General features: G+C 42.6%; 2 protein-coding genes across 5 annotated transcripts in view; one reads left to right on the forward strand and one right to left on the reverse strand.

Moving 5' to 3' along the window:
* Positions 1–1,660, reverse strand: part of LOC116390105 (uncharacterized) — a 14,691-nt gene extending 13,031 nt beyond the window's left edge. The window contains exon 1 of the transcript XR_004213142.1: positions 1,447–1,660. The gene's annotated coding sequence lies outside the window, so the exon portion shown is untranslated. The remainder of the gene's footprint in view (positions 1–1,446) is intronic.
* mast3b (microtubule associated serine/threonine kinase 3b) overlaps positions 1,299–26,079 on the forward strand; it is a 29,623-nt gene continuing 4,842 nt past the window's right edge. Inside the window, exons 1-26 of one of the 4 annotated variants that reach the window (XM_031859391.1) lie at positions 1,299–1,680; positions 4,189–4,278; positions 10,858–10,946; positions 12,321–12,393; positions 14,412–14,432; positions 14,707–14,785; positions 15,741–15,898; positions 16,786–16,861; positions 17,067–17,276; positions 18,577–18,678; positions 19,425–19,557; positions 19,803–19,870; positions 20,179–20,270; positions 20,943–21,151; positions 21,299–21,437; positions 21,770–21,902; positions 22,035–22,200; positions 22,518–22,619; positions 22,984–23,106; positions 23,338–23,450; positions 23,751–23,917; positions 24,136–24,257; positions 24,385–24,585; positions 24,927–25,153; positions 25,352–25,474; positions 25,618–25,754. In XM_031859391.1, the coding sequence (XP_031715251.1) occupies positions 1,634–1,680; positions 4,189–4,278; positions 10,858–10,946; positions 12,321–12,393; positions 14,412–14,432; positions 14,707–14,785; positions 15,741–15,898; positions 16,786–16,861; positions 17,067–17,276; positions 18,577–18,678; positions 19,425–19,557; positions 19,803–19,870; positions 20,179–20,270; positions 20,943–21,151; positions 21,299–21,437; positions 21,770–21,902; positions 22,035–22,200; positions 22,518–22,619; positions 22,984–23,106; positions 23,338–23,450; positions 23,751–23,917; positions 24,136–24,257; positions 24,385–24,585; positions 24,927–25,153; positions 25,352–25,474; positions 25,618–25,754 (3,200 nt within the window). In that variant the 5' untranslated portion in view covers positions 1,299–1,633. Of the gene's footprint in view, positions 1,681–4,188; positions 4,279–5,308; positions 8,060–10,857; positions 10,947–12,320; positions 12,394–14,411; positions 14,433–14,706; positions 14,786–15,740; positions 15,899–16,785; positions 16,862–17,066; positions 17,277–18,576; positions 18,679–19,424; positions 19,558–19,802; positions 19,871–20,178; positions 20,271–20,942; positions 21,152–21,298; positions 21,438–21,769; positions 21,903–22,034; positions 22,201–22,517; positions 22,620–22,983; positions 23,107–23,337; positions 23,451–23,750; positions 23,918–24,135; positions 24,258–24,384; positions 24,586–24,926; positions 25,154–25,351; positions 25,475–25,617; positions 25,755–26,079 lie in introns of those variants that run through there. The other 3 variants (XM_031859392.1, XM_031859393.1, XM_031859394.1) reach the window with 3 other exon arrangements.

The following is a 26,079-nucleotide window of genomic DNA, read 5'->3' on the forward strand; positions in this document are numbered from 1 at the left end:
CCCCCCCCCCCCCCCCCCCCCCAACAGGTGGTTTCAGATACAGACAAAGCCCACAATTTCCATGTTTCTGATGTCATTACTGCTAACAAAAATGATATCAGTGTTTATAATGTAAAACTTACAATATTGCATTCGAGGCAGTGAAAGATTTAGAGATTTCCATAGTAAACACTCAGCATAGTGGTTAATATAACCAGTAAATACACTGTATAATGTCAGTCATATTGAAGGAAGACTGTGTGTGTGTGTGTGTGTGTGTGTGTGTGTGTGTGTGTGTGTGTGTGCGTGTGTGTGTGTGTGTGTGTGTGTGTGTGTGTGTGTGTGTGCGTGTGTGTGTGAGTGAACAAGCAACCAGACAAACCATCATCAGCTCCCTGGCAACCAGGAAGACACTGGTGTCACCCTTTATCTCCAGGCATCCCATAGAAACAAAGGCGCAAACAGTGACCTTAAACACACGCACACACACACGCACACCTGCAATATAAGTACAATAATATTGACTTTCTAGCATGCAAACACACACACACACACACACACACACACACACACACAAACTCCTACACATGCTTGGGAAATCTACTTTCAGGCATGCTGTAGAAACGTGTAAAAACCTCATGCCCGCACGTGCGCGCAGTCCCGAGGAGCCGGGAATAAAGCAGGCGCTAAATAGCACATACACGGTCGCTGCATGCACACACGCGCGCGCGCACCCACACAGTGATTCCCTGGGGAAATTAACTATCTGCGCAATTAATGACTGCGTACATCACTGTTAGAAAATAAAAGCTGACCCTACACACACACACACACACAGCGCGCGGCAGAGTGAGAAACGCACCATGTGTGGCAGCTGACACGGTTTCCAGCGGAGGTATTCCCCAGCCTCATCACGACCAGCAGCAGCCTACCAGTGTTCACGACTCTGCTTCATTTTGTTTCAGCGCACAGAGAGAAATATAGGCTAATGGATTTATCGATGAAGTAGACATCTCATCAAACAGTAGGCCTACAAGTGAAAACTTTTACTTTGGCGTCGTGTCATGGTGTTGCGCGGATACGCAGCGAGAAAAAAAGGCACAATGACAGAAACACATACTAGGTCTACAGTAAGCTATATGATGATACACTATGTTATATGAAATAAACAAGCCGGAATCATTTGGGTTGTGAATTATGTCTCAGCCCCAACGCCAACTTCCCCCCTCGTCCTCACCCAACCTCGCCTGTGTTGACTGTCACCCATCGCCCAAATTGATAAAGCCACCCCTTCGTATAGACTCCCCCCTTCCTCCCTCCCTCCCTTCCCACCAGTCACATGGAGGTTAGCGGTGACCCGTTGCTCCCTCGGTTTTGTGGCAGTCAATCTCTAGTGCGCCTTGGAGACGGACAAGAGGCGAAACGCGGAAAAATTGCCTGGGCGCGTCGCTTGTTGTGTAGATGTACCTGCATTTTATTGTATCCATTCCCACGGAAAATCTCTCCGGAATCCGCTGAAGACGCTGGTAAACGATACTCAGTTTCATGGGTTATTTTTAGTCACCCACTGCAGCGATGAGTGGCTGGAAGCCGGCCGTGAGACCGATTGGTGCCGCGCTGTGAAGTGAAACCCCCCGCTTGGTGATCAGCAAGAATGAAGTCGAGGCGAGATAAACTGAAGATCCCCTCCCTGACACTGGAGTAAGTTCTGCTTTTTACTTTCATTTTCTGGTGCAGGTGTCAAACCACAAGCTGTCACAGGAAACTGCTGTTTATTTAAAGTTATAATAAGAGTGAAATAATGTATGTGATCGTGTACTCTTAATGTATTGAAGTGCCCCCGAGGCAAATTTGGGATTTTGGGCAATACTAAATAAATTGAATCGAATTAAATTGAAAGTGTCAACAAAGCGGCTGCAGTTCAAACCATTACAACCACCACTAAAGCTCTGCGACCACAACAGCCAGTTGATTCAGTTTTCTCCCAGGGTGATGACATATTCTTGAGGATTCATCGTCTGGTAAACAACTCTCAGTTTACAGGAATGCAGGAATGTATTCTCAGTAAAACTCGCTGCAGTTCAAACTGTTCCCCTGCCTGTCTGTTAATCTTTAAAATAATTTAACTCACTGGATGTAGAGAAGTCCAGCTTTCCAACCTTGAAGTGAACCTGTGAGCACAATTCATGTTTAAACCTGTAAAACCAAACCACTGACACAAATGACAACTTGTGGAGATGGAGTTACTTTGTCTGACGTTTTAGGCAGTTCGAATATCAATGTGAACACTGTTCAGTTTTACAGATCTTTTGTCCTTCCGAATGTTTCTATTAGTTTCTGAGGTAACGCTTGTGCCTCAGTGTAAGTTCTGTCAGTGATGATTTATGTTTTCCCAGCTCTGTTATCTCCTTCTTTTAACTTCACATGAAGTCCATGATTCCTGCATGAATCACATGCTCCCCCTCACAGCACCAAGACAGACAAATGGCTCTCAGTCGTAAGGAGAACCGATATTTTGTTTCCATATAATTGGCAATCTGTGAATCCATATCTCCATCAAAGGACATGGCTGCAGTCTTATGTCCGCCCACGCTACCTCCAGCGTGAATGTAGCCCTTTTTTGTGGGAAAGGAGGGGGGGTACCTGCTGCCCACTAGATGCTGATCCAAAAGGCGTAGGAGCTCCCTCACATCCCCATTCTCTGATCCATCCATCTACCTCCCCCGTGGATGATCTCAGCTAAGCATGCGCTGTTATTGTTTCGATTTCCTTTTTAGGCTCTTATAGCTGCTCCCGCGCAGAGATACAGAGGAGGATTCATGCGCAGCGAGGAGAAAGGGGCTCCTCAGGGTTTTATTGGTGGCTATTTGATGGATGCATTAGTCCAGACACATATCTGCTTGAAATGGATCTCTGATGTAGGTTTCAGGATGGGCTTTTTCACCACTTGCAGTGCAAAAACGACAAGCACTGCATAACATTGTATTCAGACTTGCTACTGAAAGTTGTGCTTTGCAACTACTCAGGTACACAATCAAATTTTTTCAAGATGCACATGCTTCGTAAAGATTTACTCTGTAAGCGTTATGCAGCAACGTGACTAAAATATCTTGGAATATGATGATACTTCTGAATACAATTTTAAATTAACTTGCCATGTTTGTTATTTTGGCATTAAATCCTGCTGCTATCTTACCACCAAAAGGTTGAAGCTGCCACTGCACTTATATTCAAAATCTACCTGAACGACCTGAACATCTTTGCAAATCAGAAATGCAGTGCGAGTGTCACCAAGAATTCAGTCTGAGACTTTCTAGTCAGTTTACACAAAATGGAAATGCAAAAATGGAAATGACGGGACGTTTACTCACTCGAGCGCCGTCGAGAGCTTTGGTTTAGGGGTCTGAGGGAGAAATACAACGTAATGAGTTGCATGTGTTGTGTAATTATGAGCCGACACTACAGAATACGGAGTCTTTGTGCAAGGAGTTGTTTTTCCTACCGTCCGCCCTGCATTACTATGACAACACATTCATTAGTGCTTTTGGTAGTGCTGTGTTTAGCACCGAGAAGCCTCTGCAGCACTGAGACAATAGCAGCTCTGTGAAGCCCAAAAGGCAGAGCTTACATCTGAGCAGGAAAATCAATAGAAATTAGCTTCTGCGCTGGGTCAGCATCATGAAGATATGGCCCTTAGGATGGCTGAGCATGCATATTTTGGTGCAGGGATCGAGCATTAAGATGTGAAATGGTAAACAATATTTATTTTGTGCAGGGCTCCCCCTATGTGTATTGTTCTTGGGGATCTGAAGTCAAGCCCCAACATCATAACATACAGCGTGTTTCCAGATGTCAGACACTCCCTAACACTGTTAAAGGTTGCATTAGATGTTCAGTGCCATTTCCTTTCTGGTGTGTTGACACCCAGCTGCCAACTTCCTGTTGTGTAAAAGCTCACAGGAGGTTAGAAGCCGACAAATCCGATGCACCCAGTTGCATCCGACCACCCTGTAACAAACAATGCTCACAGAGGGGCAGCAGCATCACCCTGCCCACAGTCGGTGTCTGTCACCATCGGCTGTTGGTGTCAGTCAACGAGAGGCAGGCATCAACCTCTAACCCTCGACGAAGTTCTGCGGCTGACAGAGGCCAGTGTGCCGAGGTGCTGAGTCAGCGCACTAATCCATGCAAACATGTCTTGTCTTACAGTTTGTCGCCCACATGCCAGAGCCCCACTCTCCTGAGCCCATGCAGCCCCTGCAGTCCCTGCAGCCCCTTGCAAACCCTTCATCCCTGGAGGTAAGACAGCCAGTTCACACGCAGACTGTTTCTATGGACTGAACATGTTAAGTACCTTTTTTTTTTCTCATCAACGAGTCAGTTCACCATAAAACAAAAACACATAAATGAGCCACACCTTTGCACTGGTTGAGAAGTTCCTTCATTACCATGAATTCAATGCCACATAAACCAGCAGTTTGTCACAAATACTCACTAGAGCAGGGGTCTTCAATGTTTTTCAGGCCAAGGACCCCCAAACTTATAGAGAGATGGAGCAGGGACCCCCGACTATATATATTGTATAAAATTGTGTTTTATATTAAATGGGCCTAGTACCGTGTATACCTCTTTATTGTGCATTCAATACTAAGCTATTCAAATAATACACAGGTTCATATATTCATGTTTTTATTTTAAACATGTGCGAGGTACAGTGAGTAGGGAGGCCGTGCCACTGCCATTTATAAACACACCTTGTCAGCTGATACCAATGCCAATATCAACATTGTCTGTCAATTGCATGATAATCATATACACAAACTATTCAAATTGATGTTTTCATTTTAAACATAAATGTGGAAACGAAAATGAGTGATGGCCTATTAGTGCCACTGCCATGCATAAAGATACCTGTTATCTTTCATACAATACTGAACTATTACAATAATGGACACATTCATGTATAGAGAATTTTTTTTTTTTTTTTTTTTTTAATTGTCTAATCAACCAACAATTTCGCGAACCCCCTGCAGTACCCGGGGCCGCGGACCCCCTGTTGAAGACCTCTGCACTAGAGCACAACATGTGTATTAATCCGCTGCTAACAGTAGTCCTCCACTATTTACTCCTATTTGAGTCTTGCTTGCGCAAAACTAACTGTTTTACATCCCCAAATTCATACTTTGAAAATGGCACATGATAATGATAATACTAATACCAATATAATACCAATACTAATACTAATACTAATACTAATGCTATTGCTATTGCTGCTAATAATAATAATAATAATATACTAATAATAATGATGATATTGAAAATAATAATCAAAAAAGATTGAAAGTAAATTCTTGACCCTTGAAACAGGGTCAGGAATTAACAAGAACAAGATGGCAGGAACAAGATGTTCTCATTTGAACATATGAAAGCTGGGTCAAAATCCCATCTGCTGAGCAACACAGTGTGATATGAACAAAAGCTCCAGGACAGCAACTAAATGGACCATGTGGTGTGATTGTAATGTTAACTTCATTGACATTAACAGCTAACCTCAGTGTTTTTTTATTTGCTCAATTGTTTTCTAATTTCAGATAAAACAGAAAAACTGTGGAATATAAATGGAGTTAATATGGAGAGAAAGGAAACATGCAATATGTCTGAGTTGTTCTTTGCTATATAAAGGTGTCTCTGCTTCACCAGTGAAGACCCGTCATTTATTAGTTGTCTCTAAGTCTATGTGGGTTGCTTGGCAACGGTACTGGGTGCTGTGGAGGAAGGCAACACTGCAAACAGAGGCGGCTGCATCCAGCATGTTTCTGGATGTGTGAGCAGCGCTAGGGTGTCACACCACACACTGTACAGTAATGAATCCCATTTTCTGGGTTGAAAGATTTGCAAATCTTTAGTGGGAATGCAAAAATCAAATGAGATAAACATGAATTCCTTAACACAACTCAGTGTTTACACAGCCTTAAGTAATCTGATTGCACATTTGTTGGCATCATTCTTCACAGCGTTTTTGCATTGGAGACCGTACTGTGTTGTTTCACCATCTAGAAACATGTTCGTTCTTTTGCATCAATACAGAGATGACACAAGTGCTGCCTGGTGTTTGGTGCAGGATTCATATTAAGTGTATGGGGAGAGTGACGCATACAATACACTTTTGGCATTTTATTATTATGGCAACTTAATGTAGCAGTTGTCTGAAATAAAAAGGCATGAAAATACTGTAAAAACATTTAATTTTTTTTTATTAGAAAAAGGAAAAGATTTCCACAGTTTAGCAGCCACAACAGTGATACGATCACCTTTAGGCTTACGCTTTGTGTGCAATGTAATTAATAAGCTAAGACCTAATGATCTCAGTGGCTTACTGCTGATGTAAAGCTGTAGTTACCATGACGTAGCTGATCATGCAGATGTGAGGGTAACTTTTAACTGAATTCAAAATGATAAGGGGAGCCACTGAAGGACTCTACAAGAGGGACTTCCAGTGATCAAAGTGAGATCAAATGAACACGAGTAATTGTTTAAATCTGGGTTTAAAAAATAATTAGCTGTATGTTTGCAAAATACGACAGAACCAAACATTTAAAATGCACCTCAAACGTCAAGGCCTGGTCAGAAGAAAGGCTGGACTGTCTGTTACAACAAGATATCAGGGACTTGTTGATGGCAGAGCCCACACATGAACAAATAGACCCAGAGCATTTGTTGTACAATTTTAATTTCTTATATAAACAGGGGTCTAGATGATGGATTTATACGGCTCAAATAGTCTTGGTGAGACACTGGAACTGTTGCAGAATGGGGGACAAAAAGGACCTGAGAGTAATGGTGACAAATCAATTAATAATCCTATAATGTTACACATACAGTTCTTCTCACTTCCTGGATTTGTAATATGTACGTCAATTACAAAAGTGAGAGACTTGAATCTGAGGATGGACTCCTTGCAACATATAGATATTGACCTCTATCAAATGTTTGCAGAGCAACCAACCATTTGTATAATTGGAGTTTCAGTCAAATAAATAAAAACAAACGTCTTCTGATTTTGTATGTGGCTGCAGATACAGCATTCCACTTACAGTATGTGCACTGCAAGATGTTTTTTGTTCTGATATAGAATGAAATTTAAATACTTACACATTGGGTATAAATTGGCTTCATGACCACCAGAGGTGTAATGTGCATTGGAATGTACCACTGTATATACGTTTGGCCAGTATCCTCCCTCTAACAGACTCCTCATGGTACAACCCAACAACATCTTAAGGTGCTTTCAATGTCTGTAGGAAATTGACACTCTAGTATGAACGAGTGACCAAAGAGGTAATTGTAAAGAGAGTGTTTCATAGCCTACCGTAAGTAAAGATTGCTCTCGCCATACGTCACACTTTTCTGAATGTCTAAATTGATCTTAAAAAATGATTCAGGGTCCCTTGGACCAAACATTTAAATGTAATAAAAAAAATCGATTGGCAATGTGTGGAAAAACCGGCAACATCCCATTTGAACTAGACTGACGTAACCAAGTGCATCGTGTGTCACTAAAATGCCGTAAATTGTGACGAGCATTTGTTTTGATAAATAATGGTTAGTTGCATTCTTAAACGGAGGGAACGAGCAGCACTTGAACGCAGCATCGGGCTCCAGAAACACACGCAGCCAGCAGCGTGTGTTTGGCGAAACATCAGTGTGCTGCTGTGTGTGTGTGTGAATGGTATAAACACAAAACAAACCTGCGTCGAGGTGATGTTTCGGGGACAGGACCGCGGCCAGAGAGCCGAGCAGAGGATGTAACGCAGCTCCAGAGCCGCTGGGACCGCACGAGGCAGGCTGAATACAATAGGAACCGCCGAGGAGAGGAGGCGATGGTGGGGAGAGGAGCAGCGGGGGGAGCGGGTTTCACATACACCCGAGCTTCAGCCTTTTGAAACCACCATTAACTTTGAAACTGGGTTATACATTTAGAAAACACCTCCAGTATGTCGGATCCGAGTCACTGGTCTGCGATGCCGAACCAGAACAAGTCCCATTTTGTTCCGGGATCTCTGCTGAAGCGCTCAAAAAGGTACCAAGAGTTGGGATACGGGGGGGGTCAAACACGAGCTAGTTAAACGGTTTATTTCGTCTGTTGTTGTTGTTGTCGTGTTTTTTGTCGCAGCTGCTCTTCATAAGCTTTCAATGTTGATGCTCTCATGGGGACGTTGTGTGAAAACATTCCCAACGTAAGCTAACGTTAGCTCCTCTCTGTTGAATGCTCGAGGCAACGTTAATCCTGTGATGGTTCATCATGAGTTTGGGTTGATGCACAGCTTTTTGTCCAGGAAATAATTTAACTGAGAGTAGCTAATGCTGTTTGCTGTTAGGTCTATAAAGACCTTTTGGATAAAGCCAACTGTGTGGATGGAGTCGCAGTATCACACCAATGGGAATTATATAAAAACACGAAACGGTCTTTTTATATGAAGTGAAGCCCATAGTGGCACGTCTCTGTTTGTGTTGGTGGTTGGTATTTGTGAGAGCACAGTTACTGGCTGCAGGGCATGGTTAAATGTTTGTCATGTTTACTGTTTGATGGCTGCAGATAAAGCCTGCAGAGGCCACCACACTGGATGAATGAACTGGCCAGAGACATATAACAGCTGACGGTCCTCCAGTTAGTTGTGGACAAGGGCAGGCTCCTAATGATTTTTTTATTATTATTGATTAATCTATCTATTATCTTTCTGGTTCTCACAGAGCTTAAGGCAATGTGTTGTTATTTTGCAGATTAATCTTGTGGTCTGAAATGTCAGAAAATCCCAATTTCCCAGAGCCTGAGGTCTTGAAATGTTTTGTTTTGTCCAACAAACCATCCAAAAACTCAAGTATATTCAATATATGAGTTATATAATATAAAACAGCAAATATCTGAGAAGCTGGAACAAGACAATGTTGAGCATTTTTGCTTAGAAGATGATATAAGCGATTCATGTGTTATCAAAATAGTTGGTTAACCGTCTGAAAGTCTTCTAATCGATTTAATTGAATGAATAATTTCGGCGCTATTGAGAACAGTTCACCCCGGTGTCACAGTAAAATCTGCTGCGTTGATTGTTTGAATGGCATTTGTCAAAATTTGCCCCCTCTTTTCAGGATCAGAGGGATTATTTAGCACTCCCTCCCGCCCTTTATACACACACACACACACACACACACACACACACACACACAGTCTTGGACATCTGTAGCTCAAGCTGGTCCTGCAGCTGCTGTCGGTACACGCAGCCTTGAGTCTGTTGACAGGAGGTTTTCTCTTTGTATTTTGGCTCTCGTCAGTTTTCCCTCTTCAGCTGACATTGGCCACGCTGGTGTGTCATGCATTTGCCTGCAGATTAAGGTTTTAGTTACATAAACATCTCTCAAGGCAGAGCTGCTCTGAAGGCGGGAATAATGTCATCAGTGGAGTTAAATCTCGGTGGGCAGAGAGAAAATAAATCTCAGTTATTCTTGCTAAGTATCATAAGCCCCATCTGTACTAGCCCAGGAAGTGTGTGTTTTTTGTTAGCTGCAGAAATTGCAAGTGTTCAGAGGATTTTCAGAAACCTGAGCTCTACCAACCGGACCGTAGTGTGTCGCTGGATGCGATGATTTACGGGACGCATTTGAGTACCAGTCCAAAATAGTCCCACGGTTAAGGTGGCTGTGTTGCAGGCCAAGTGTGCTGCAATTCACACCCTTAATGACCTGGTGCATCCATCCGAGTGTAAACTGGTTTGCCCTCTTTTGAAGACCTGTTATTAGCAGTGCAGTAGAAACGTCTGTCAACACACCCGCAATAATCCTGTTTATTAATTATTCAAAACTAAATTGAAATGAACTAAAATAATACAAATAGGATCTTAATGTGTTGCCTTTCTTTGTCTACCATGTTGTGTGAAATACATTTCTTCAAACGATAAAAACAATGTATGAAATTCTAAATAACTCAAGTATTTTACGGGAATATTTGTATGATTTTTCTATAAGAAGTGAAGATAGCAAATTGTAGTGCTCAGAAAACTGGACATCCACGCCTATTTCCACTGCTCCCCGTCTATAGCCAGCGTACTTCTGGTCGGCACACAAACACGGCACACGGGTGTGTTTTGGTGTTATTCAGGCTAGTTCAGTGCGGTGCAACAGTTCCATTTTAGTGGATGACGGACTGGTGTGTCTTCTTAATCTGCCCTCTGTTACACTGTCATAAAATGTCTTCTGTGTTCTTAGCCCGCTGTTCACAATAAGCACACAAACACACACTTAGATATAAATACAAGCTGAAGAATTGTATGAGTCAAACGTGTAATTATAGGTTGGATGAACCAAAATGATTACGCTCGGCTTAAAGGAACACACAAGGTTATTTTCTTTCTAGATTGTCTTAAAGTTCAGTTTAACTGTTATAAAAAGAAGTGCGAAAATACCCTCAATGCTAACATTTTAGCAGTGACGCAGTGCTCTGAGTGACCGCTTTAGGCTGTTAATATCAACTTAAAGGTTTTACTTGAAAAACCGGGAAAAGTTATGATGAAAAATAAGGTTGTGTCGCTGTGGACAAGGATTGGTGCAGAGATAATGAATGTCACAAAAACACTGCAACTCACATTGCAAAATAGACAGAAACGTGTTAATAAACCTGCATAGCTTAGTTTACCCATGTGACCAATGGGAGGCTGTTAAGTTAACCTGTGAGGCAATCTCTAAAACGTACTTTCGAATTTAAATTTAAATTCCACTGTGATGTTAGAACAGCTTAAACTGCCACAAAGACATTTTCATAGAGCGTTAGTTGAGCGATGCAGATGAGTGTTGACGTCTCTCTCTTTTTCCCCGTTTGTGCTCCAGCTGTCGCAGCAGCAACAGGAAGAGCCTCGGTGTCGGGACGCCGTCGCCCACGCTGTCCCGGCCGCTTTCCCCGCTCTCACTCCACACTGGTAAGATCTACTGCCATGCTTGGTATCCCTTTAAGCCCAACAAGCCCCAACCTGACCGGTGTTGGCGTTGGCGTTGGCGCTGGCTCTACTTCGGCTGCAGTGTCATGTGGAAACACACGGCCCATTGGCCAATCACAGTGATGCAACTGCACATAAAAGCTAAATACCGGCTAGCACTGTGCTCATTTACATTTCATCTTTAGCATGATGTTGCAAAATCTTGCCCCAAAATATTAAAAAAACTGCAGTATCATGTGTTGGCATTTACTTAACTTTTTCACTATATTTTTGGGTTCGTATGAAAATGTGCTCTGAAGAAACATGTTCACAGCAACACAGCCCGTTTATTTATTATTTTGCCGTACTGAACGCGTTGTTAGCGATGTAGCTGTCAGCAATGTAGCTGTCAGCAGGTGGTTGTTGGTGAAACCAGTCGGACAATTTTTGCTATTTAAACGTAGCAGGGTGGACTCGTCTGTACTCTTCTGCATGTCCGTACTGTTTAACAACAGATCGAGATACTGTTAAATCAGTCCAGACCAGCGTCCGTGTTTGATACTGACACTATCCCGTTTATGTCCCTTGTGACATTAAGTAGGTTCAATTGGCAACTTTCTTACCTGGTCATGGATGTACTCCAGATGAGAAATTATTTGTCACGAAGAAAAGTGCAATTAACGCCCAAAACACCAAGCAGGGACAAAGTGCGGCATGCGTTGAGCTCCGGCAATTTGGTTCTGGGCCTCTGCAGAACATCTGGACCAACCGTCTGCATTAATACTTAAATATTTGTAGCTTATCACTTTGGACTAGGAGATGTTCAAAATGAATATCTGATTGAAGAAATGGAAGTACAGAAAGCATTACAATGATTGCATGTCTAAATGGTTGTTGTCTTTAGCTTTCTGAATCAACAACAGCACAGACGGTCCACCGCCTCTTAATGCCGAGAAGCAGCTGCACTCTATGAAAAGAGTTTTGCTCAAGATCTCCTCATACCAGCAGTATGTGGACGTGCTCCCTTTTGAACTCAATCATGCCGAGGATTATGTAATCGCAGAGTGCAGTAGGGCTGTAATTAGGTCTCTCTTGTGTTGTAATCGGTACTGCTCAACCACTTGCATGTAAACGAACCACAGTCTCTGGTGGACCCAGACATCCAGACTCTGGATCAGGCCTTGAATAAAGACGGTTTGGGGATGCTGGTTAAAGCCGCCCGGTTTTGCAGTAATTGAGGGTTTGTACATTTAGACATGATGTCATCCTTTCTAGAACATTTACACCATGTGGTTTTCTCTTCTCTATTTTCATGAGTTTATTATTTTTAATGTTATGAATTGTACCGGTAGTAACTTTTGTCTTTTGCTTCTCCAGCTGCGAGCAGCCCTCTAGACAGCCCACGAAATGTGTCGACCAGCGCCTGCCTCAACTTCCCATTTGCCCGAAGGTATGTGAGCACTGCTCGCTTGAATTCTGGAGCAATATATTGTTTTTTCACATTTAAGGAATCTCAAGGGGGGGTTGATCAAAAATAATTTGCGACTTTTTTACCATTTTAAACCATTAATAACACTTAATTCAGCAGTCTGTCATTTTGTAATGATTATTAGCAAAGCTTCTTTGAGATAAATGTATAACTCTAGGGGGAATAGGAATGCCCTTTTAAGTAAGTGCACATTGATTTGTTATTCATATATAAATACAAATTTTTTTTTTTTTTTATATGTTAAATAGTACTCTTACCTGAGGACAAATTACATTTATTTGCATGTTCAGCAGCACCTGCTGTGCACGGACACAAAGATCTCTAGGTTAGGCCCCAGTAGCAATTGTATTGAACTACTTATTTGGAAATAAATCAATTTAACAGTGTCTCCTAGAGACACCCATCAACAATTTTTTATTTACCCTATAAATAAGCTTTTTGGGAAATAATTTTTTAAGATTTGGAAACCATTTTTAACCAACAGCAAATTGTTCTTGTGTTCAGAGTGAGTACACAGAGCGTGAGGATATCATGGAAATACTGGCTACCGTTTAGTTCTTTTATTTTGGGAGTTGGTTCATCAAATCCTGTTGAGTTGTTAAAGTTACAGGAACTACCGTCTGTTTTGAATCAAGAGTCAATGTAGCTCTTGTTTACAAACCACTGATCATTGTAATTTGACACTGAACCCTTATTCTACCAAATATACATTTAAAAAAAATCTAAAATAAATGAAACCCAATGCGTAACCTTACTCTGAGAGCTTCCTTGTGTGCGTGCGTGCGTGCTGGGACAGATGCAGACAACCAGCAGTAAGGTGACTGAGGCTGACTCAGCCTGGAGCATTCACACCTCCGTCTCTCTGTCAGGTCTGCTCCTCAGCAGGATGAGTGCACTTAGATAGAGGGTACCCCCGGAGCCCACTCGCATCATTCAACCCCGTTCTAATGGCAACAGGCTTGTCTCGCTCCAGGCACATGTTGCCTACAAGTGAGGCCTCGAAGGCACCAAAGTTGTTAAAAACTCCTGAGTAGTCCAGGTGCTCCTTCCTAAAGTACGATGGGAACGAGCCAGAAAAACGACACCAAGTAGTGTAAAGCACATCGTTCAGTAGCGTACTATCGAGAGGAAAGACAGCCTTTAATTAAACCTTGAATCTTTAATTCTTTTGACTTTACAATAAACATTCACAGTCCTATCTTAGGACCTAAAATTCTACATGCAAACATGTCAACAAATGATCATTGTGATGAGGAAAATAAGCACGTTTTGGCCACAAACGTCTCGCACCCATCATCTGCAGTGCTGCAGCAATAAAATCTAAAAGCCTTGCAGAACAGTCGGTGACTTTGTTCATTGCTGCTTGAAATTGGGTTCTCTTGATTCATTTTGTTTGTCGGTGTTCAATGAGGCTCTTCAGTTTCAAATTCATGACCAAACTGAACTCCTAGAGATAACCAAAGTAGATCATTGTTGACACGGTTAAGATGCAGTTACAGCTTTTTAAGCCTTCATTCATTGAAGTGGTCTTTGTTGTCTATAACGCCACTCTTTAAGTTGTTGCTCATTCTCACAGCAAAACGGTTTAGTCCTGAATGTTATGGTGCTGCTGGAACCCTGTAAAAGATGAGTGTTTACAGATAATGGATGGATGGATGAATGGCACTGTTACAACACACAACCTCTAGCTGTTCGATTTGTTCTGTTGTGTGTGTATATATAACTGGAGAGAAGATCCTTTCTCTGGTAATGCTTTGAAGGGGAGATTTGTCTCTGTTATGTAAACTATATCCTCAAATTAATTTGGTTTGCTTGCTTGTATCTGGGCAAATGCAAACTGGCAAGGAGGGCAACACTGTCAGTACTAATCCCTCAGCTGAATGCCAGAGGTCACAGGATCACTTGCGCAATATTCCCACAACTCACTGAAATTCTTTCTTTTGTTTTTCTCTTCTTCTTTGTTGCTGTCGTGATCTCAGCCACTTGGCTCGCGCCGACAGGTAGCTTCTTTTAATAATTCTTTCACCCCGTCTGTTGGCTTTTAAAGCTTGTGTTTCATGTTTTATCTTCTCCTAGAAAATGTCTCCTTTTAAGTGAGGGTACAGCTTGCCACCGAACCGTGTTATATATGATTTGAATAAAAGGACATTAATTTCACGCTCTTGTAGCCAGAGGACTCCTCTGTCGCCTGTTATGTAATGAGTTTCACATGTGAAATGCAATCTAATGCCATTGCTGCTGAGGCTTATGTAACCAAATGTCCGTTTCTCTCAGAGCTGAGGGCCGGAGATGGTCCCTGGCATCCCTCCCCTCATCGGGCTATGGAACCAACCCGCCGAGCTCCACTGTGTCGGTAAGTGATCCCAAAACATGTCGCCGTCCTCCCCGGTCGATAGATGGCCAGGCAATTCTAACACTCCGCTCAGTCCAAATAGCACATTCGTTTATGCAATAAGGGACGGCGAACGCCAAGTCCACGATGACAAACCGCTAATTGTTTTCCTCCATCATCTGCTTGAATTAGTCATTTTCTCAGTCTGTGGAACTCGGTGTTAGAAGTATTACACACGCAGTCTGTGTGTGTGCATGTTAATGAGGAGATGAAGTACTGTGTGTGTGTGTGTGTGTGTGTTCCCTCGCTGTTATAGTTATGAGATTAAATACTTAAAGTGACATTATTTTATCACAGTTTTTCAATAAAACCTCACAACACATCTGATGCTTTTGTTTGGTATTCAAAAAGCTTGTATCCTCAGTTACTTGATACTTTTTGGGAGGATACATGTCAAAAATGTTGTTCAGAGCAGAACTTTACTCCAAGTAAAGTAAACATTCAAATGAACAGTTTGCAGTGGTTGAAAGTCGGCCATGTGCAGCTATTATAAAGACGTTTATGGGCCTGACCATGGCACAGACCCAGAGGTCAGTGGGGACAATGGGGCTCTTCAGTGGCCCTCACTGCCCTCTTTATTCTAAGGCATTAGAAGGAGACTTCACAGATGCCGTCCCTCTCGTCCTCTTCTGTTTAGGACACATGGGCCTCAACATTTCACAGAGTGCTGGCAATGTACACAGCGTCCTGTCCAGTTTGAAAAGAGTTTACTCAATGCCTCAGGGACAGTGACTTATTCCTGTAAATAACGATGCCTCATTATTGGAAGAAATACTTTAAATATTGTCCGGAGAGGGCGTTTAGGTCACCTTTCACTTCTTGACAACTATTTTATGAATGATGAAGGTGAAGACTTTAACCTGTTGAATGTAGAAATGAATTTTCTCAACCGATGGATCCTTCTTTGTCTCCGCAGTCCTCCTCTTCCTCCCAGGAGCGTCTTCACCAGCTTCCCTACCAGCCGACTCAAGATGAGCTGCACTTCCTCTTCAAACACTTCCGCAGCACAGACAGCATGACGGACGAGGACGGGCGGCCCTCGACCGTCATGCGACCTCGGTCTCGGAGCCTCAGGTGGCTAATCCCGATTTCATTTTAGAAAATATGTGCTGCCAAAGCCAAAGATTTAGATTATTACATCGACTGTTAGATGTCAACATGTCTGTGCTTCAGTATGACCATGAAAAGTTCACAAGCAAACACGGCATTTGGCGTCTGAAGTGCCTCCGATGGGTTTACAACATGCCTGTTGGCCGGCAGGCTGCTGGAGATCTGACTGCCGAGCTGTGTGCTTTTGACAACTTTTGTCTGTTGGCTCCGCTCTGTGCTGTTTGTGCGATGCCTGAGTGCTCTGTGTTCTGGCACCATGGTGTGCCGTGCGTGGGCAATGCTAGCTAACAGAGCGCCTCAGGGATCTAGCTGCTGAACTGTAGTCAAGGGGTGGGGGTGGTTTAGGGGGGGGCTGATGCAGAGAGCCACGGTAAGCTGCAGCAGTGTGTGTTGGGCAGCAGCCATCTAGTCCAACAGAGGCGTCTTTCATGACAAAAAAATGGCTTAGGGAGCCTGCTTGCATGTGATAGGTTTTCCCACCATCTGTTCTGTGTGATGCTTCATCAAGCAAGGTTTTCTTTTTTTTTTCTTTTTTTAAATACACCCGTCTCATCTGCCTAAATACTGAAATGGTGTTGCAGTAAATGACTAATTGAGTGATGTCGATGATTCACACTGTTTGGCCACCAGAAACCTCTGCTGTTGGTTTCGAAACATTAAAACCTGACAGTGAAATTGTAGCTTTACCACCTTAAGAGCTGCTGCATCGAATGTTGGCTCACAATATTGCTTTTGGTCAGGTTGAGAAATAAAATACAAGTGTAGATGTTGGCCTCTTAAAAACTTCAGTGGACTGTTGTATTTGTTGATCAATTACAATTTACTCATCTGTTGTTTTGTTTCTGTTGCAGCCCCGGACGATCGAATTTCTCCTTTGATAATGAGATTGTCATGATGAACCATGTTTACAGAGAACGATTTCCAAAGGTACGCGCGCAAGAACACCGTCGAACATTTGTGTAGCAAAGACACTGCACATTGCTCTTTTTCCAGTTAATCGGATGGACTCTCTGCTAATGATCCACCAACAGAAATATTATGGACATTTGGTGCTGCAGAGAGTAAAAATCACAATTACTGGTCCTTTTTTAAATGCCTTAACTGTGTGTTTGTGTGCTTGTCCTCCCTGCAGGCCACAGCCCAGATGGAGGAGCGCTTGTTCGAGATTATCACCCACTGCTCTCCAGACAGCTCCCTCCCGCTGGCTGACGGGGTGCTGGGCTTCATCCAGCACCAGTTGGTCGAGCTGGTTAGAGACTGTCTGGACAAGTCCCAGAAGGGCCTGGTGACTTCCCGCTACTTTGCTGAGCTGCAGGAGAAGCTGGAGAAGCTGCTTCACGAGGTGGGGGAAACAGCTAGTTGATTCGGGTCCAGCAGGACTGATGATATGGCTCAAATAGTATGCGTTTGTTGGCAAGAAAAAAAAAGGATCTCATTTAATTGTACACTCCAGCTTTAAGCATCGGCTGATAAGCTGCTACAGACTCTCGGATGTGATGAAGTTATGAAAGGGGATCGATTGAGCTGGGGTGAAATGTGCAATCGATAACCGTCTGATAGCTAAAGGCACACAAAATAGATCTGGTTGTGGAAATTGTCCGTGTTGGTGAGAGGCGCTTTTGTCACAGATCTTCTCTGTGTTGTGAGAAATGTTAGTTTCTATAGCAACCTTCTTCCCCTGTTCCTCTGCTAGCTGTCAGACAGAAGGCACGGCCGACTCGCTGTACCTCCACCTGAACGTCTGCTCCCGTACAGTGGAACAAATGCTGTCACGCACACACACACATACACCTCAAGACTCACTTTGTGTGCCATGTTACAATACATTTACAGTCATCTAAATTCTCTGTGGCTCTTAATTTTTATACGAATTAGCTACTTTCAGTTGTCAACCTCCGGTCATTGCCTACCTGCCTGTTACCTCAGCTGCTTTTCTCAAGTGTGCGACAGTTCTACTGCTTACACTTTACAGCACACCGTTTGTAATGTTGAAGAGTTCCACCTACAGAAACTTCATCAAGAGTACACGTGGTTTAACCTTTAAAAAAAAAAAAAAGATTCCTGTGACACACATTTGTTTTTTAATAGGCTTTGGAAAGTGTTTCCCCTCTTTGATCAATTATTTTCCACTGACACCACCAAGCCCTGATGACAAAGGTGGTTTGCATCCCTTTTTGCACAACCCAATTTGTATTTGTAACAGTTTAATTAGCATAATAAAATATACACATTGTAGTGTATGTTCATTTTGTATTGTAGATGTTCCATGATGCATACATGCCATCTTTTATCACACATCTCAAAGTCTGCCAACATGGAAATCACCATTTTCCCTTTTTTTTTTTTTTTTTTTTTCTCTTTTACTTCTATTTCCAATTATATTACAAATATTTATTATTACAATTTTTATTTGTAACAATTTTATTTTAATACCACATTGTAACAAATTGTGCAGAAACGGCACCGTATTTCTTCAACATCATCATCTATGAATCTATGCTTGTTTTTTTTTCTGATTTTAAAGTATGGCTTTTAATCTGTGTTGTAGTGTTTTCTCTCTCTTGGGTGTTTTGTGAAAAGGTTCCTTGGTTGCATAAATAAACTTGTCATTTTTGTCCCTCTTTTTCCGTACTGTTTGTCAGGCCTATGAGCGCTCTGAAAGCGAGGAGGTAGCCATCATCATCCATTTGGTGAGGAAGATCCTCATCATAATCTCACGGCCAGCTCGCCTCCTGGAGTGTCTGGTAAGCTGAAGAGGAGAACATCTCCCCTTAATTCAAAAATAAGATTACTGTGACTGAAACAAGGAGAAGTCAGTTCACCATGAAGTCAGACTGAAATGAGGTGCTGACCTTAATTCTCTTTAGAAAGTGGACATGAATCTGATGATCTCCGAAAGGAAGATAATACGACTAAACCTTAACTATGCTTTCCCGTCAGTAGATAACAGTTCTCATTGACTTATATGAATTAGCCAAAAGTAATTGGGACATTGTCTTTGCAAAAACATATTGTTGAGCTCCTAAATCTATATTTGTAATGCTTTGAGCATCCCAAGTAGAATTCCATTCACTTCCGAGAAAGAACCCAAAAATATCTTCTTCTTTTTTTCGTTTCCTCTGTACGTTGATAGTTGGAAAATCCAAATGAAATTGGTGTCGGGTTTAAACTGGGATAGGCCCAACCTGTCAAAAACCCTGTGGTATTACAATTACCAATATCTAATACCACTAACTCTCTTGACATTTTGATTTAAACTTCACTAACCTTCTGGATCACAGACTCTGGATACAGACCTGATCATTATTATTATTATTATTATTATTATTATTAATTGTCATTCAGCTAAAGGGATGACTATAAATCAAAAACCTCTCGGATAAGAAGCTGAACATCTTTAAGACTACAGTTGTTTCCTGCTTTGAGTTCAGTCTGTCAGGATATTATCTTCGGCCAGTCCGCATTAATGAGACTTGGCTGCTTTTGACAGGAGTTTGACCCCGAAGAGTTCTACCACTTACTTGAGGCAGCAGAGGGTCACGCCAAAGTCGGCCAGGGAATCAAGACGGACATCCCGCGCTACATCATCAGCCAGCTGGGTCTGACACGGGACCCATTAGAAGGTAAAGGAGTTCTGTCATAAAGAGAAATCTCACACATTGTTCACACTGTCGTAGCCTGAAATTCAGGTTCAGTCAGTTCTTTTGAAAGTTTTACTTTCACATAAACAGCCGGTAGGAAGCAGTTTCTGTGCAGAAAGATAACATTTACAATGACAACCTTCAGTTCACCGAAAATGTCCTCACTGTGTGTGAAGAGTTGATGGTGCGAGATGAAGGTTCTTTGCCTTTCTCTCTGTTGTTTCTAGACATGGTACAGCTTGAACAGTATGAAGCCAGTCCTTCAGTGACAGTGGAAACAGACGGTATTGTGGAGGTAAACTTTCACTTTGATTATTACTGACGACCTGTTGGAGTGGACAGCATTTGATATATTTGAGATTAGAAATTAAAAGAATAGGTGAACTCTAAACGCATATTTTCTTCTTACACGTTCCTTATGTTCCTAAATAGTTTTTTAGCCACCACTGATTGCTGTGCTTAATGCATCTCGGGACATTAGATTTTTCGATTCTACCGTAACAATCCTAATCATTATAATAACAGTATCGCTTCTATTGTGTTGCATTTTTAACTTGCCCATAAATAGCCACTAGCCCTCACATTTCTGCTTCCTCTCTGTAGAATAAGGCCCCACAGACGCTGACACCGACTCGAAGGAAACCTTTTGAGAGTGACTTTCAAACAATCAAACTCATTAGTAATGGAGCTTACGGGTAAGAACAAAGGGCCATTGTATACGTTTTCATCGTTCTTTCGTGGCATTGTTTATTAGTTCTCCAAAAGATTTGTTGCACGCTTTTATTTTGTTATTTCAGACTAATGACTACAAAAACTTGAACACCAGTCAAAAAGTTTCCTTGAATCTACTGCAAGCTACATGTTCCATGCAACCTTTTTAATTACACCGTAGCAGCTTCATTACATTCATTCATTATGTATAATTGTCTTGAAACCTATTTCCTTCTTTCGATCAAACATCCAAAATATCGCCTCTTCTAAAAAAAACATTAGTTTGGTTTTCAACCAATTATGCAGCAGCATGTCGGCTTAGTCTTTGACTGCGGCTCAATAGACAAAGAGATTCGTGACTCCTTTGGCTAGACTGGTGGCGGTGGTTTGATCGTGCCACAGCAAAGGCAATTTCATGCAGAGATATCCCATCAATGCAGTCGTGGGTTGAACTAGCATAAGGTGAAGGGAATCTTAATACTCAGAAGTAAAAGTTACATTTCTACAATCTGTAAATAGCCAGTGAGAAATTCACCCAAACTTCAACCCTGTGTTCAGCCCATGTTTTCAATGAGAATATCCCTTAAAGTTTTCTTGAAGCCTTTTCACTGTTGTGAAGAATTGTGTGTTAATGTGCCTCGTGGTGTTTTTGACAGGGCTGTATATCTGGTCCGTCACAAGGAGACCCGCCAACGGTTTGCCATGAAAAAGATAAATCGGCAGAACCTGGTCCTGAGGAACCAGATCCAGCAGGCTTTTGTGGAGCGAGACATCCTGACTTTTGCCGAGAACCCCTTTGTGGTCTCTATGTTCTGCTCTTTTGAGACACGACGTCACCTCTGCATGGTCATGGAGTATGTGGAAGGTAAAGTACAGAAAGACTGCTGTGAATGATCTATGGTTAGACATTTGGCTCTATCTAATCTAGAGCGGTTTACACAGGTGGTAATATAGATAAAAAGGGAATAATTAATCCATGCAAATGAACACATGTTTTTTTTGTTTCATTAAGGTGGAGATTGTGCCAACCTGCTCAAGAACATGGGCCCACTGCCTGTAGAAATGACAAGGTTGTATTTTGCTGAAACAGTCCTGGCCCTGGAGTACCTGCACAACTATGGTATTGTGCATCGGGATCTCAAACCTGACAAGTGAGAACACAAACCAACTTTACTCCTGTTGTATGGTTTTAACAAGGACCAGCACTTCCTGTACTACTACTGGCTTCTCATTTAGAAATGTACCGAGTATGACCCAGTATTCTTACTTTAAACATGATTTACTTACTAAACAGACGAGATCTGATCTGTGATAAGACACCTAGAAAGTCCAGATTTTTTTTTTTAGTCTTTCTCCTTTTCTATTTCAATCTGGGTTCTTGCATTTGCTTGCAGAATTCATTGAACGTGTTGGCTATTCAAAAGTAAAGTACAACATCTCTTGTTGTTCATTGATTTTTTTAAAATCTTTTTCCTCCCAACAGTTTGTTGATTACATCCATGGGCCACATCAAGCTGACGGACTTTGGCCTGTCTAAAATTGGCCTGATGAACATGACCACCAACCTGTGCGAGGGTCACATGGAGAAAGACACAAGAGAGTTTGTAGATAAACAGGTGAGACTGGTTCGAAGGTAAAACAAATTAGACAAATCATAGTTTTCCATGTAAGACGAGTCACTCGACTTGATTATGGAAGCAGTTGTTTGTTTTCCCTCAAAACTCACCTGTGTTGGTATGCTTGTGCAGGTGTGTGGCACTCCGGAGTACATTGCCCCGGAGGTGATCCTCAGGCAAGGCTATGGGAAGCCCGTGGACTGGTGGGCGATGGGGGTCATCCTCTATGAATTCCTGGTCGGCTGCGTTCCGTTCTTTGGAGATACTCCTGAAGAGCTTTTTGGACAAGTTGTCAGTGGTGAGTGCTGAAATCAATCATTGGGACAAATAGTGATGGACTTTGCACTTACTTGTGACAATGACTTTGGTCCAAACCTGGAGGAAATAGAAAAATCTCTTATTTTAAATTCACAACTTTGTATCATTGCATCATGTCATGTTGTTTGTCAAAGGCCAAGATATGGAAATAATTTAGTGCCAGTTGACTGTTTTTGAAGTACTAAAACTGGGCTTTCATTTCAGGCATTGCAACACCTTAAGAAGCTATGTTGTCATTGTTTTGTGATTTTTATTTGTGCTGATCTATCGAGTTTGTTTTTCCGCTTCTTCTTGCAGATGAAATCATTTGGCCAGAAGGAGACGATGCTTTACCAGTTGATGCCCAGGATCTGATCACCCGCTTGCTCAGGCAGAGTCCTTTAGACCGACTGGGAACGGGTACTGCTCAGTTTACTGCTGATTAACGCATTAAAAAGCTGCACAGGGTGTTTGATACAGGCTGATATTGAAAAATTAGGATGTTTTCTTTTAATCCAAATTTTTTGTAGCTCGAGGGAAATTGAAATGGGGACTTTCTACGAAATACAGTTGTATTAATAAACTTAATAAAGTACACATGTAAGAGTTTATAGTTTACCTTAGATTTTTTTGGACATACTCTAAGTAAGAGATAGACGTATGAATCTTTTTTTTGTGTATGTATATATATTTTAGGCCTTGTGTTAAATACATGTTGCCTCTTGAGTGTCATTGAAGTCGCAATCTCGTAAAACTTAGTATTTGATTGACTGTGTGGTTGTAGGCGGAGCCTCAGAGGTCAAACAGCACCCATTCTTCCTGGGTTTGGACTGGAATGGACTCCTGAGGCAGAAAGCTGAATTCATCCCTCAGCTGGAGGCGGAGGACGACACCAGCTACTTTGACAGTAGGTCACATGCTGACTTCAGGCTCAAGGAGTGGGTTTTCTCCCACATTAGACCAAAATGCTGTATCTACTAGTGTGACAGCAGTGAACAGCGTTCATAGTCCTCTATTGTGATGCACACATGTATCACAATTGACAAATGGAAATTCTACAGACCGGGTTCTCTATTATATTTTCAAACAAACAGTTTTCTCTGAAAATCTGAGTGTCTTCTCCTGTTCCCGTTTTCAGCTCGTTCAGAGCGTTACCATCATTTGGCGTCTGACGAAGATGAAGAAACCAATGATGAAGAGTCTTCCTTGGAGATCAGACAGTTTTCTTCCTGGTCGCATCGCTTCAGCAAGGTAAGGGCCACGTGTTGGAATACAAAAAGCTTTGGAGGTTCAAAAAGTGGTCAGCCCTTTTGGTACAGAAGAAACTTCCAGCTATATGTCTATGCACATTTACAATGTTTATTTAAAGCTACACCAGATTCTCTTTAGATAGCTTCTCACTGTTATGCTATTGAGATAACAAAGTCATGTGTTTATCAAAGAGTGGAGGGTCTCTAGTGCTGCTAGATGGTGCATTACATCATCGGAAAGCTCTTCAGTACTCAGCTCAGCTCTCTGTTTCACAACCCGTCTTCTGTTTTAACCTTTCAGGTTTACAGCAGCACAGAACATCTGGCAACACCGTCCAACTTGAGCTTCTCCTCTGACCGCAGCCACAGCGAGGAGAAGGAGGACCGTGGGGACGTTGGAGGGTTGAGTCCCTCCCTGAGCCAAGCAGAGGGCGGCGTGGAGCGCACACATGCCGGACGCATGGCCAGGTAGGCACAAGCGATATCATAAGCTGCTTTTATTTCTGTCACAGCTTTCTTCAGTGCTTTGAGGTCATCTTAAGGCTTTTTGCTGATTTCTTCTTTGTTTAGCACTTTGCTGCTGCTGTGTAAAAGCAGCAAGCAGTCAAGACACAGTGTGGTGTTGTGTTGCGTGATCTCTTGTACCAGTTGATTTACCCACTCAACTGGGCTTTGACTGTTTGCAGCCTTCGCCCCCGGGCTTCCTCCAGCTCCTCCCAGTCTGAGAGGAGCACCAGTCCTCTGGTGATGAGCAGCACCCAGAGCCTGGAGACGATGCCCCGCTTTGCCCTCTCCACTGACGATGAAGGTAAATCCAGACTGAATGAATGTTTTTGACTTTTCTGTTCACAACGTGTATCGGTGCTTTTGTTAGAGGCATGAACACTGATAATATCGACATGTTGTTTACCTTTTTTAATCTATGATACCTGCAGCTGAGGTGGTTGTGTCGAACCTTCGGAGGATCAGGATTCGCAGCAACAGCACTGGGGCCAAACACTCGTCCCCCAAGGACCCGACCGCCCCCCGGCGCTTCGGTAACCAGCTGGAGACGCCGGACAGACAGAGGCTTCCCTGTGGTGGGAAGGTTCCCAAATCGGCCTCCATCTCAGCCTTGTCTCTTATCATCACTACAGGTACAGATGGTTATCATCAACACCTCAGTGGCAATAAGAAGACGGAAATGGATGAACAAAATTGTAATATCTTTTGTTTGTAATCGTGAAAGTAAAACAGGCCCATATTTAGAAAGTAATAATGGAAGTGCCTGAACTGTAACTGAAACTCTTTAGTTATTCATGCAAATACACCTCTAATTTATATGGTCAGGAACATTTACCAAAAACCATTATATATTCGTAGCTCTATTAATATTTAATTCATAGCACAACAACTTAAATAAAAGGCCTTTCTGAGCCAGAAAGCTGTGTATTGTTCAGTCGACATATTTATAGGGAAATGGTCTTGTTTGTTTCAGATGACTTGCCTGGCGGCCTCCAGCCCAGTCCCATCTCCCCACGCTCTCTGTCCTCCAACCCTTCGTCCCGTGACTCCTCCCCCAGCCGGGACCTGTCGCTCAGCCCTTGCAGCCTGAGGCCTCCCATTGTCATCCACACATCAGGGAAGAAGTACGGCTTCACTCTGCAGGCCATCCGGGTCTACATGGGCGACAGCGACGTCTACACGGTGCATCACATGGTGTCGGTGGGTGTCGCCACAAATACAAATTGTGTCGGTCTAACGAAACACACCGCTTTAACTCCTCTTCCTCAGGCGTTTTAAATGTCATGTGTCCATGTGAAGTAAGGTGCTTTAGTATGATGACAGAAGAGAGGTATAAAAATGTGGTTCTGTAATGCTCAACATAATCTCCTCACACTCACTGTGATGCTGTTTTAACAGAGTGTGGAGGAGGGCAGCCCAGCTCACCAGGCAGGTCTCCGCACTGGAGACCTCATCACCCACGTGAACGGAGAGTCTGTCCAAGGCCTGGTCCACCCTGAGATGATAGAACTGCTATTGAAGGTACAGCAACTCACTCACACTGCTGTGGCAGGTTATAACTGTGTTTGATATTCAGTTTTAGCTTAAGTTGCTTTTTTTTTTTGTGTGTGTGTGTGTGTTGGTAACATAGATTAATTATCCTTTGCTCCCTATTAAATGTGCAGAGTGGAAGCAAGGTGGCGCTTCAGACCACAGCACTTGAGAACACGTCAATCAAAGTGGGTCCAGCTCGGAAGACCAAACACAAAGGCAAGATGGCTCGTCGCAGTAAGAAGAGCAAGAGGAGAGATAATTACGACAGGTGAGAACCCGAGCTTTGGTTATCTGTCGTTCTCTGCAGCGTTACTCATCGTTTGTTTACTTTGTGAGGTTGGTAGTTGCTGAATGTTGGCAAAAAATAAACTAACCTGCAGAAGTCAGTGCTCTGTCTCCCCCTAGTGCAAGGTACTGTTAAGCTAAGTAACAACTTAGTATTACTTTATTACATACACTGCATGGTGTGGTGGATCTGTTGTACTGTTTTTTAAAATCAGGATGCTTAAATTATTGTTGAGTTTGTGAAACTAACTGAGATTCCTGAATACTCTGCAGGGCCATTAGAACACACAGCATACCCCCCCCCCCTA

This window comes from Anarrhichthys ocellatus, unplaced genomic scaffold (genome assembly GCF_004355925.1).
Source record: "Anarrhichthys ocellatus isolate YVR2014 unplaced genomic scaffold, GSC_Weel_1.0 scaffold22, whole genome shotgun sequence".
Classification (NCBI taxonomy): Eukaryota; Metazoa; Chordata; class Actinopteri; order Perciformes; family Anarhichadidae; genus Anarrhichthys; species Anarrhichthys ocellatus.